Source organism: Bombina bombina, chromosome 4 (assembly GCF_027579735.1).
Source record: "Bombina bombina isolate aBomBom1 chromosome 4, aBomBom1.pri, whole genome shotgun sequence".
In the NCBI taxonomy this organism is placed as follows: domain Eukaryota; kingdom Metazoa; phylum Chordata; class Amphibia; order Anura; family Bombinatoridae; genus Bombina; species Bombina bombina.
The window spans coordinates 917861818-917875337 of NC_069502.1; the positions used below are offsets into that span (position 1 = coordinate 917861818).

Here is a 13520-nt window from a genome sequence, read left to right on the forward strand (position 1 = left end):
CCTGTGGACATTCCTTTAGGATAATCAAAAGTTGTTAAGACTGAAAATCCTTTGGTTTTCAAAAGTTACTTTCTTTTTTGAATGTTCATAATTAAATCGAATATCCACATTCGAAAATTAGAATGTAACATTCGATTTAACAAACACTATTCAAAAGTTCAATAGTTCATGTGGTAGGGAATTTAGTAAATTAATACATAATAGATACAAATATATTGATTCAAATGTTTCTTTTTTGAATATTGCATAATTTGAATATTACATTTAAAGAGGGCATTTAGAAATATATCGATTCGAATTATGCAATATTCAAATTAGAAAAATTTGAATAGAATTTAACGTTTAAAGAAAGCATTAGAAATACTATTACATTAAACAAATGTTAGAATGTTGTACAAACATACAGAATTTGAAACAAAATAATGTGATAGAATTTGTTTCATTTGTTGAATGTAGCAAAACATTTGCCCGTCCCTAGCAATGACTCTGGGCTAAAAAGCAATATCAACATAAATACATGATCTGCAAGATTTCAGCTCCCTAGCGTCGCTTACGTAGCAATATACTATTATTTTAAGATTAAAGGGACAGGAGACGCTTTGTAATTACAAGACATTTCTGCTGTGCTGCTGTAGAATAACACATCAGCCAAGTCTTATCCTTTTTAAAACAAATTAACATCCTTTTTACTGCAGTTATTTTTTCCGTAGCCAATTGCCACCCACCATTTGCAGGAGCCAATCTGGGCTTTAGTTCACAGACAACAAGGCTAGCCACAGTCAAAATGTTAGTATAAGTACATTGTTTTCCAGTTGCTGTCTGATAAAGCCAAAGAGGGACATATATGCAGCGGAGTTAGCCTTAATAAGGTGCATTTTAAGTTCTGAGAAATAGAATTTGCTCGATTTTCAGAGCTAAATTATATGAAAAGGGGGGGGGGATAAATAATACAAATATATTGCAAAATGTTTCATTACACATAACTAAAAATTCTTTACAAAAATCTCAAGGTGTTTACTGTTAAATACGTTAAGGTGTTAAACTTTTGCACATGCTAAGTCCCATAGACCACATTAAAAAATGCTGCAATTTATATATAAACACAATATGAATGTCCAACAACTAAAATCACAAGGGTGGGAAATAGCTCAGCACTGAAGGGGTTAAGGTAGATGCTACTATTTAAAAAAAGTGAATTGTGCAAACTCATCAAAGGATATATTTATACAGGGAGTGCAGAATTATTAGGCAAATTAGTATTTTGACCACATCATCCTCTTTATGCATGTTGTCTTACTCCAAGCTGTATAGGCTCGAAAGCCTACTACCAATTAAGCATATTAGGTGATGTGCATCTCTGTAATGAGAAGGGGTGTGGTCTAATGACATCAACACCCTATATCAGGTGTGCATAATTATTAGGCAACTTCCTTTCCTTTGGCAAAATGGGTCAAAAGAAGGACTTGACAGGCTCAGAAAAGTCAAAAATAGTGAGATATCTTGCAGAGGGATGCAGCACTCTTAAAATTGCAAAGCTTCTGAAGCGTGATCATCGAACAATCAAGCGTTTCATTCAAAATAGTCAACAGGGTCGCAAGAAGCATGTGGAAAAACCAAGGCGCAAAATAACTGCCCATGAACTGAGAAAAGTCAAGCGTGCAGCTGCCAAGATGCCACTTGCCACCAGTTTGGCCATATTTCAGAGCTGCAACATCACTGGAGTGCCCAAAAGCACAAGGTGTGCAATGCTCAGAGACATGGCCAAGGTAAGAAAGGCTGAAAGACGACCACCACTGAACAAGACACACAAGCTGAAACGTCAAGACTGGGCCAAGAAATATCTCAAGACTGATTTTTCTAAGGTTTTATGGACTGATGAAATGAGAGTGAGTCTTGATGGGCCAGATGGATGGGCCCGTGGCTGGATTGGTAAAGGGCAGAGAGCTCCAGTCCGACTCAGACGCCAGCAAGGTGGAGGTGGAGTACTGGTTTGGGCTGGTATCATCAAAGATGAGCTTGTGGGGCCTTTTCGGGTTGAGGATGGAGTCAAGCTCAACTCCCAGTCCTACTGCCAGTTTCTGGAAGACACCTTCTTCAAGCAGTGGTACAGGAAGAAGTCTGCATCCTTCAAGAAAAACATGATTTTCATGCAGGACAATGCTCCATCACACGCGTCCAAGTACTCCACAGCGTGGCTGGCAAGAAAGGGTATAAAAGAAGAAAATCTAATGACATGGCCTCCTTGTTCACCTGATCTGAACCCCATTGAGAACCTGTGGTCCCTCATCAAATGTGAGATTTACAAGGAGGGAAAACAGTACACCTCTCTGAACAGTGTCTGGGAGGCTGTGGTTGCTGCTGCACGCAATGTTGATGGTGAACAGATCAAAACACTGACAGAATCCATGGATGGCAGGCTTTTGAGTGTCCTTGCAAAGAAAGGTGGCTATATTGGTCACTGATTTGTTTTTGTTTTGTTTTTGAATGTCAGAAATTTATATTTGTGAATGTTGAGATGTTATATTGGTTTCACTGGTAAAAATAAATAATTGAAATGGGTATATATTTGTTTTTTGTTAAGTTGCCTAATAATTATGCACAGTAATAGTCACCTGCACACACAGATATCCCCCTAAAATAGCTAAAACTAAAAACAAACTAAAAACTACTTCCAAAAATATTCAGCTTTGATATTAATGAGTTTTTTGGGTTCATTGAGAACATGGTTGTTGTTCAATAATAAAATGAATCCTTAAAAATACAACTTGCCTAATAATTCTGCACTCCCTGTATAATGTATAGTTATCTAGTAATAAGATCGCTTATGCTATTCTAACTGACTTGTTTGACGTATAACCATTGTAAAATGATAACATAGGTTTTGATATTGATATAATGTGAGACAAATTAGAAATTTGATTAATATACCCAAAAATATACCTTTTTAAAAAAAGATTTTTTGTCCCTGCAGCTGCCAAAGCAAACCTGGGCTGTGTATACATCTCTTCTCTGCATACAAAGATTGTTTTTTTCCATACAGAAGTATTATTACATTTGCATGGTAATTTCTACAATAAACTGTTCAGCATTTTTAAATCTACAATGCTGTCTGTATCCATGTAAAGTTGTGCGTCATGAATACTGAGAAGGCTTAGATAAAATATTCCCACATGTACAATTCTCTAAAATCTACTTTTTTTTTTCTTCTGCATTTTGATTTTTAAGATGCACTGAAAGAATTACTTTTATGTCAGACCGAAATGGGTCATGATTTTCAAATAATTGGCCACCCGATCATGAAATAATAGTTTTGTTTGCCTAAAATATGATTGCAGACATAGATGAATGCCAGGAGGCGGCTGAAGCTTGCCAAGGAGGAGGAATCTGCCATAATACATATGGGTCTTATGAATGTTCTTGTCCAGATGGCTTCCAGCTTGTAGACGGCAGAAGGTGTCAAGGTACAGGATGATCTACTTGCGGAACATTTATGCAGGATAAATATATATTAGGCACTAGTCAGAAACAGCTAAATTCAATTTCAAAAACTTTTATCAAATTCATCATTTAAAGGGGCTTCAGACTCAAAATTTTAAGAAACATGAAACCCCCAAATTTTCCTTTCTTGATTCAGCTATAACATACAACTTTAAACAACTTTCCATTTTACTTCTATTATAAAATTTGCTTCATTCTCTTGGTATCCTTTGTTAAAGGTGCAGCAATCCACTACTGGGACCTAGCTGATCACATCAGCATTTGAGTGCTGTCACCAATTAACAGCTTGCTCCCATTAGTGCATTGCTGCTTCTGAGGCTACCTAGGTATGCTTTCCAACAAAGGATACCTAGAGAATGAAGCAAATGAGATGATAGAAGTATTTTCAAAGTTGTTTCAAATTGCATGCTCTATCTGAATCATGAAATGTTTTCTTAGATTGTTTTTGTCTTTAGAGCCTTTCTTTTATTTTTAACCTGTTACACAGGGGAGGAACTACATGGGGTTGCAGAGTTCGCAACTGCGACCGTGCCCCCCCCCCCCCCCCGAGGGTGGGGGCCCAGCTTAAAAAAAATATTTTTCCCCCCATAAAAAACGTTGACCTGCCACTGCCTGCACTGATATCATGTAAGTGTGACGTGATGCTTCACTAGTGTCTCTGTCTCTGACTACAGGGGCTACTGTTACTGTTTTACCCATTGGTGTTTATGTGTGTGTGTGTATGTGTGTATGTATGTATGTGACTGTGTGTGTATTTGTGCATGTATGTGTGTGTGTATGTATGTTACTGTGTGTGTATTTATGCATGCATGCATGTGTGTGTGTATATATGTGACTGTTTGTGTATTTGTGCATGTATGTGTGTGTGTGTATATATGTGACTGTGTGTGTATTTGTGCATAGAAACATATAGAAACATAGATATTGACGGCAGATAAGAGCCATAGGCCCAGCAAGTCTGCCCGACCTTACCTAACAGTATAAACTTATCTAGTTCGTAGGATAGCCCTATGCTTGTCCCATGCATTTTTAAAGTCCCCCACAGTGTTTGTTGCTACTACCTCTTGAGGAAGTTTATTCCATAAATCAATCACTCTTTCTGTAAAGAAGTGCTTCCTCAAATTACTTCTGAATCTACTACCCTTTAGCTTGAGCTCATGACCCCTTGTTCTTGAATTTTCCATTTTATGTAAAATACCCACAGCCTCAGTTTTACTAAACCCTTTAATGTACTTGAAAGTTGCTATCATATCACCTCTTTCCCTTCTCTCCTCTAAGCTATACATATTTAGGTCATTGAGCCTATCCTGGTAAGTTTTATTTTTTAGACCATGTACCATTTTGGTAGCCCTCCTTTGCACAGATTCAAGTTTGTTAATATCCTTCTGAAGATATGGCCTCCAGAACTGCACACAATACTCAAGATGAGGCCTAACTAATGATCTATAAAGTGGCATAAGAACCTTACTATTTCTGCTGCAAATACCTCTACCAATACATCCAAGCATTCTGCTAGCCTTACTCGCTGCATTACTACATTGTTTACTAAGTTTTAAATCATCTGAAATAATAATTCCCAAGTCCTGTTCCTCGTCTGTAACAGTCAGTAAAGTGTCATTGAGTCTGTAATTAACATTTGGATTTTTCTTCCCTAAATGCATTATTTTACACTTTGCTGTGTTAAACTTTAGACCCCAGTCATTTGTCCAATCCTCCAATTGTTGTATATCACTTCTCATTTTGTCTACCCCCCCTGGAACATCCACTCTGTTGCAAATTTTTGTATCATCTGCAAAGAGACATACTTTCCCCTGTAGCCCTTTGCTGATATTGCAGATAAATATGTTAAACAAAACAGGCCCCAGAACTGACCCCTGAGGAACACCACTAGTAACAGCCCCCTCTGCTGAATGAACTCCATTTACTAAGACACTTTGTTTTCTGTCCTTAAGCCAGCATTCCACCCAGTTCACAATTTTTGAATCTAGACCAAGGAGATATAGTTTGTGAATAAGTTTATTGTGTGGGACGGTGTCAAATGCTTTGCTGAAATCTAGATATGCTACATCAACTGCTCCTCCCTTGTCTAATACTTTTGTTACATAATCAAAGAAGTCAATTAGATTAGTCTGACATGATCTCCCTGAAGTAAAACCATGCTGATTTTGGTCCTCTAAATTGTTTGTCTTTATGTAAGTCATAATTCTTTCTTTTAAGAGGCTTTCCATTAATTTCCCTACTACTGAAGTTAAACTAACTGGCCTGTAGTTGCCAGATTCTTCTCTACTGCCCTTTTTATGAAGGGGTATTATATTTGCTATTCTCCAATCATCTGGGACAGCTCCTGTTAATAGTGACTGATTAAACAGATCAGTTAATGGGACAGTTAGCACTGATCGAAGTTCTTTTAAAACCCTTGGATGAATATTATCAGGACCCACTGCCTTTGTAACATTTATTTTTGATAATGCTAACAAAACCTCATCCTCTGTAAAAAGATTACTGTTAAGCTTGTTTCTATTTTGCGTTGCATCCCTTAATGTAGACATTGTATCTTCACAATCTTTAGTGAAAACAGAACAGAAGTAATCATTGAGACAGTCTGCAATCTGCTTATCTCCTTCTATTATTCTACCATCAACTGATTTCAATTTTACTATTCCTACCTTATTTTTTCTTCTTTCACTGATATATCTAAAGAATGTTTTGTCCCCATGTTTTACTGACTGTGCTATCTTCTCTTCTGCATGAGCTTTAACCTTCCTAATTAACTGCTTAGTCTTTTTTTGTTGGAGTCTCCATATTTTCATATCATCATCTGCTTGTGTGTGTCTGTAATTTTTATAAGCTATCTTTTTTGTCTTTACAGCATGTGCTACTTCTTTGGAAAACCAAATTGGTTTCCGCTTTCTTTTACTTTTACAGACATGTCTAATACAGTGTGCGGTTGCATCTAAAATGGCACCTTTCACAAATTCCCACTGTTCTTGAACCCCTGTAATAAGAGTTTTCCCCTTTAAATAGTTCTTTAGGTATTCTCCCATTAATGAAAAATCTGCCGTCCTAAAGTCTAAAACTTTTGTTTTAGTCTGGGTGGACAGTTCCTGAACATGAATACTAATCCAAACAGATTGATGATCACTGGATCCTAAGTTCTCACCTACAGACACATCTGAAACTGTATCACTGTTTGTAAGTATTAGATCTAATATAGCTTCCTTACGAGTTGGTTCCTTGACTAATTGTTCAAGTGATTCCCCTAGCAGAGATTCAAGAATATACCTGCTTCTAGCCGATCTGGCAGAAGGAATCTTCCAGTCTATATCTGGCAAATTAAAGTCCCCCAGTACTATAACCTTACCCTTCATGGTCATTTTGGTTATTTCATCTAATAACAGATTGTCCAGTTTTTCATCCTGCAATGGAGGCCTATATACAACCCCTATTCTAAAAACATTTTTATCTCCAATTTCCAAAGTCACCCAAATACTTTCCACCTCATCATTTGTTCCTACAATTTCAGTAACCTTTATATTTTCATTTACATACAAAGCAACTCCTCCACCTTTCTTTCCTACTCTGTATGTGTGTATGTATGTTACTGTGTGTGTATTTATGCATGCATGTATGTGTGTGTGTGTGTGTGTATGTTTGGGGACCCAGCAAATTACAGACCTTGTTACTACAGCATAGGGGGGCAGGGGGTAAACAGTGTCATCATACAGTACCACTATATACAGTACGGGGGGGCTGGACCATGTCACAGACTACTGTGGTCACTTTATAAAGTACTGGGGCGGGTAGGGTCAGGCCAGCCATCTCACCGGCAGATTACAGACTGTGTCACTAACTCACTATATACAGTACTGGTGGGTTAAACAGTGTCACTGTATACAGTAATAGGGGGTCAGACCATTTCACAGAATGTGGGCACAGGGTACCCTCCTTTTGCAGACATATAATCTGTTTCACATTTTTTTTTTCTGTGTTAAATGTTAAAATAAAACAACAAAAAAACAGTTATCCGACCAACATTTTTCTGTCGGAATATTATCCGTCACACAAATGTGCGTTGGATAATAGTCCGGCTACGGTATCATACACACTAACCTGAAGTGCACATTACAGCTGTCAAAAAGATTAGTGATCTGTGTATTCCTACCTGTTCTGTCACGGACTGTGAGAATACCTGAGCTCCAAGAGGGCAGTGCCAAGTATGAAGATGTGGAGCTTGACCCACTGGCACCAGTAATGGGTTAAAAGTAAGAGAACGACTCTGAAGAGAGCTGTAGGCACAGTAATAGTAACTGTGCTATTGTAGTTGTGCACAGTAATGTAATATTCCTTTATGCATACATAGTAAAATAGTTTTTGTCTACACTCTTTGTACTTTAAAGGGACAGTAAAGTCAAAATTAAGCTCTCTTGATTCCAATAGAGCATTCAATTTTAAACAACTTTCCAATTTACTTCTGCTATGTAATTTGTTTTGTTCTCTTGGTATCCTTTATTGAAAAGCATACCTAGGTAGTCTCAGGAGCACCAATGCACTACTGGGAGCTAGCTTCTAATTGGCATCTGCACATATATCCCTCTTGTTATTGGTTCACCAGATGTGTTCAGCTAGGTCATAGTAGTGCATCACTCCTTTTTCAACAAAGGATATCAAAAGAATAAATCGCATTTGATGATAGAAATAAATTGGAACATTGTTTAAAATTACTTGCTCTGTCTGGATCATGAAAGAAATAAAAAAAATGTGTTTCATGTCCCTTTAAAGGAACAGTCTACTTCAGAATTTTTGTTGTTTAAAAAGATAGATAATCCCTTTCTTACCCATTCCCCAGATTTGCATAACTACCATGGTTATATTAATATACTTTTTACCTCTGTGATTACCTTGTATCTAAGCCTCGACAGACTGCCCCCTTATTTCAGTTCTTTTGACAGACTTGCATGTTAGCCAATCAGTGCCCTCTCATAAGTAACTCCACGGCGTGAGCACAATGCTATCTATATGGCACACATGAACTAACGCTCTCTAGCTGTGAAAAACTGTCAAATGCATTCAGATAAGAGGCAGCCTTCTTAGAAATGAGCATATGAGTCTACCTAGGTTTAGCTTTCAACTAAGAATACCAAGAGAAAAAAAAATTGATGCTAAAAGTAAATTAGAAAGTTGTTTAAAATGACATGCTCTATCTCTATCTGAAAGTTTAATTTTGACTAGAATGTCCCTTTAAGCCCGAACATCACATGACTGCAGCATGCTACACAGTAATTGCTTTATCAGTACAAGAGCAAATCTGTATATTTTCTAGCTGGTCACAGTAAAAGAGAAAAGCTAAATATACTGTACTTGGAATGCAAAACAACGCAAATGGTGTTAACAAAATGAAAGCTTTAAAGGGACGGGAAACCCTAAAATTTCTTTCATAATTTGGATAGAACATACAATTTTAAACAACTTTCCAATTTTCTTCCATTATTACATTTGCTTTGTTCTCTTGTCATCCTTTGCTGAAGGAACAGCATTACACTACTGGCAGCTAGATGAACACATCTAGTCAACCAATCACAAAAGACAAATGTGTGCAGGCACCAATCAGCAGCAGCTCCCACTAGTGTAGGATATGTGCATATTCTATTTCTACAAGGGATACCAAGAGAACAAAGCACATTTGAAAAAAGAAGTGAATTTAAAAGTGTCTTAAAATTAAATGCTTTATTGGAATCATGCAAGTTTAATTTTGACTTTCCTATCCCTTTAAAGGAACCTAAAAATGCAAGTGTTAGAGCATTTTATTATTTCAGTATTGCTTGTATATAATTATCCAAGGACATTGCACCAGAAAGTTATGTGGTTATTAAATTTAACAGACGCAGAAGCAATAATAATAATCATCATCGTCATCAAAAGGCAAATCAAATACAATTATAACAGATCTACAAATATTGTTTTGTCTTAGTCTGATTCAATAACATTAAGAAATTATTTTATTTTCTGGCATATTAAGTTTACTTTATACCAAAAATATGTCTGACAAATGTACTAGAAATTAGCCTGTAAAATGTTCAACAGAAGGCAGCCAGAGTTTATATTAGATCATTTTCTGTTATATCATTTTACTTATTACTCACTTTCCATTATACCGTTTGTTCTTTAATTTGCATGAATATGGATTAGGTGCATTCACCAAACACACAGGGTTGCAAAAAAACAGTTCCAACAATTGACCTGCTATGAATATTAAGGGCCAGTAGATTTTGCATAATGCTTTATGTTAATTAAAACGATATTGACAGCATGCTATGTGCATCACTAAATAATAGCAGCTCCTTAAAGGGACAGTAAAGTCATAATTAGACATTCATGGTTTAGACAGAGCATACAATTTTAAACAACTTTCCAATTTACTTCGATTATTTAATTTGTTTCCTTCTCTTGCTATCCTTTTCTGAAAGGTTTATCTAGGTCAGCTCAGGAGCAGCACAGAAACTAGGCTCTATCTGCTGATTGGTGGCTGCATATACAGTATATCCCTATTGTCATTGGCTCACCCATGTGTTTAGTTAGAAACCAGTAGTGCATTGCTGCTCCTACGACAAATGATACCAAGAGAATGAAACACATTTGATAATAGAAGTAAATTAGAAACTTGTTTAAAATTGTGTGTTCTACCTAAATCATGAAAGAAAAATTTGAGGTTTCATGTCCCTTTAAGGCTGGTCACACCTATGTTATACTGGTGGTAACATTGCATTTAAAGATACAGTCTACTTGAAAATTGTTATTGTTTAAACAGTTAGATAAAACTTCATCCAAATTCTAGGGTTGTCTATTTTATATGTCTTTTAGCATAGAAACATAGTTTCTCCCTTTCCTCTTTCTTGCTGGCAGTCTGGGCCTAGCCAGTATTGCTTGCTATTTATATTGTTTCAAGGCAATTCTGGTTGGCTACAAGATCGTGGAGGGGGCGATCACTTAGATATTAGCGGTCACTTAGGTGAAGGGATGTTTGTGTTGGAGGGATTGTGTTGTGGAAGCCTTTGGGTATCACATTGGGGGACAGAGATGGGAAGTGTGTCACATTAGGGGGCCAGAATTGTGGGATGTGACCTTCTGGATAATAGCAGTGAAGGAAGGTCATAGTTAGGGATACCTATAGTACAGAGATTAGGGTTTGGGATAATTGAAGTGCATGAAGGTCCTGTTTAGTAATATTTGTGGGGGAAGAGATTGGGGATAGGCATAATTGCAATGAAGGAAGGTTGCTTTTATACAACCTTAAAAAAATCATCTCAATTATTATATTATTTATTTTTGTCATTGCACTATAATATTGATTATTGTACTGATGTATTTTTCAGATATTAATGAGTGTGAAGATTCTGAACTTTGTTCTCCTAATGGGGAATGTATGAACACTGATGGTTCCTTCCTGTGCATCTGTGAACAAGGCTTTACCATTTCATCCAATCACAGCACTTGTGAAGGTAAAAATGACTTTACAATATTCTAAAAATGTATATCTTTATTAAAGGGACAGTAAAGTAAAAAAAAACTAACATTGCAGTCAAATTACGTGTGTACACTCCTCAGCTACTTTTAGCCTCTTCAACAAAAGATAAAAAAAGAACAAACACAATTGAAAATACAAGTAAATTGGAAAGTTGTATAAAATTGAATATTCTATCTAAACCATTAACATTTAATTTTGATTTTACTGTCCCTTTAAGTGTCACTGTTCTTAAATTAAATTGTTTAGTCATCTATAATGTATTTGTATTGATGCTTGTGTTTGTTTAAAGGGACACAGATATAGCATGCAATTTTAAACAACTTTCTCATTTATTTCTTAAGACACGTGCACACTCCTGAGCTCTTATGAGCCTACCTAGTTTTACTCTTCAATAAAAGATACCATGCGAACAAAGCAAATTTGCTAAAAGATGTAAATTGGAAACCATGATGAAATTGTATGCTCTGTCTGAATCACAAAAGAAAAGAAAATCTTTAATAAAAGATACCAAGAGAACGAAGCAAATTTGATAACAGAAGTCAATTAGAAAGTTGTTTAATATTGCATGCTGTATCTGAATCATGCAAGTTTAATTTTGGCTTTACTGTCCCTTTAATTATAATGTCCACTAGCACTTGGGGCGCGATCCGATATAGATCGCAGTTTGCGGCACAAGCGAGGGAACCGGCGTCGCCCGCAGTTTCAGCTCGCAACTCAAGCTATCCTATATAAGTCGCCGTCAGATGCTAACGTGCCGTAAGTCTGACAAACCAGCGATGTCCAGAAATCTGCGCAAGTACAAATTTCTGGCGTCGCCAGTGACTTGCGGCACGTTAGAAACTGCCGGCGCCTATAAAACCTGACTAAAGTCTAAAACACCCGCACTGTCTAACACGCCTCCCTAACATAGCCCGACAAGTCTAACACGCCTCCCTAACATAGCCCGACACGTCTAACCCTCTATCCGCTATCCCCCCTCACTAGCCTAACAATAAAATATGTATTAACCCCTAAACCGCCGCTCCCAGAGCCCGCCGCTACCTAATAAAGTTATTAACCCCTAAACCGCCGCCAGCTATATTAAATCTATAACCCCCTAAAGTGAGCCCCTAACACCGCCGCCATCTACCTTACCTACCCCCTAAAGTGAGCCCCTAACACCGCCGCCATCTACCTTACCTACCCCCTAAAGTGAGCCCCTACCCCGCCGCTATTTTAAAATTATTAACCCCTAATCTAATCCCCCTACCCCGCCGCCATCTATATTAAATTATTTAACCCCTAAAATACTAAACTATCCCTACCACTAAACCTAAGTCTAACCCTACAAATAGCCCTGAAAAGGGCTTTTTGCGTGGCATTGCCCCAAAGTAACAGCTCTTTTGCCAGCCCTTAAAAGGACTTTTTGCGGGCCATGCCCCAAAGTAACAGCTCTTTTGCCAGCCCTTAAAAGGGCTTTTGGCGGGGCTTTGTCACAAAGTAAACTGCTCTTTTGCCTACAATCTACATCCCCCTACACCGCCGCCAGCTATATTAACTATATTAACCCTAATTATATTAGGGTTAATATAGTTATATTATATATATTAACTATATTAACCCTAATTTATACTAGGGTTCATATAGTTAATATCGTTATTATAATTATATATATATTAAGTATAATAACCCTATCTAACTCTAACATCCTAACTAAACTCTTATTAAAATAAATCTAATATTAATATTATTAATTAAAATATTCCTATTTAAATCTAAATACTTACCTATAAAATAAACCCTAAGATAGCTACAATATAATTAATAATTACATTATAGCTATGTTAGGGTTTATATTTATTTTACAGGTAAATTGTTAATTATTTTAACTAGGTCTAATAGCTATTAAATAGTAATTACCTATTTCATATCTACCTAGTTAAAATAATTACCCAATTACCTGTAAAATAAATCCTAACCTAAGTTACAAATACACCTACACTATCAATAAATTAAATAAACTACAAATATCTAAAAATACAATTAAATTAACTAAACTAAATTACAAAAAAAACAAAACACTAAATTACAAAAAATAAAAAAAAGATTACAAGATTTTTAAGCTAATTACACCTATTCTAAGCCCCCTAATAAAATAATAAAGCCCCCCAAAATAAAAAAAATTCCCTGCCCTATTCTAAATTAAAAAAAGTTCAAAGCTCTTTACCTTACCAGCCCTTAAAAGGGCCTTTTGTGGGGCATGCCCCAAAGAATTCAGCTCTTTTGCATACAAATACAATACCCCCCCCCATTACAACCCACCACCCACATACCCCTATTCTAAACCCACCCAAACCCCCCTTAAAAAAGCCTAACACTACCCCCCTGAAGATCTCCCTACCTTGTCTTCACCACACCGGGCCGAACTCCGATTGGCTGATAGGATTCTATCAGCCAATCGGAATTAAGTTAGAAAAATCTGATTAGCTGATTGAATCAGCCAATCAGATTCATGTTCAAT

At 36.6% G+C, this 13520-nt stretch overlaps 1 protein-coding gene across 6 annotated transcripts in view; it reads left to right on the forward strand.

Moving 5' to 3' along the window:
- The window catches only part of LTBP1 (latent transforming growth factor beta binding protein 1), a 596328-nt gene that overhangs the window by 514583 nt on the left and 68225 nt on the right, over positions 1 to 13520 (forward strand). For all 6 annotated transcript variants that reach the window (XM_053711864.1, XM_053711861.1, XM_053711862.1 and 3 more), the window contains 2 exons: positions 3336 to 3461; positions 10869 to 10994. In XM_053711864.1, the coding sequence (XP_053567839.1) occupies positions 3336 to 3461; positions 10869 to 10994 (252 nt within the window). The remainder of the gene's footprint in view (positions 1 to 3335; positions 3462 to 10868; positions 10995 to 13520) is intronic.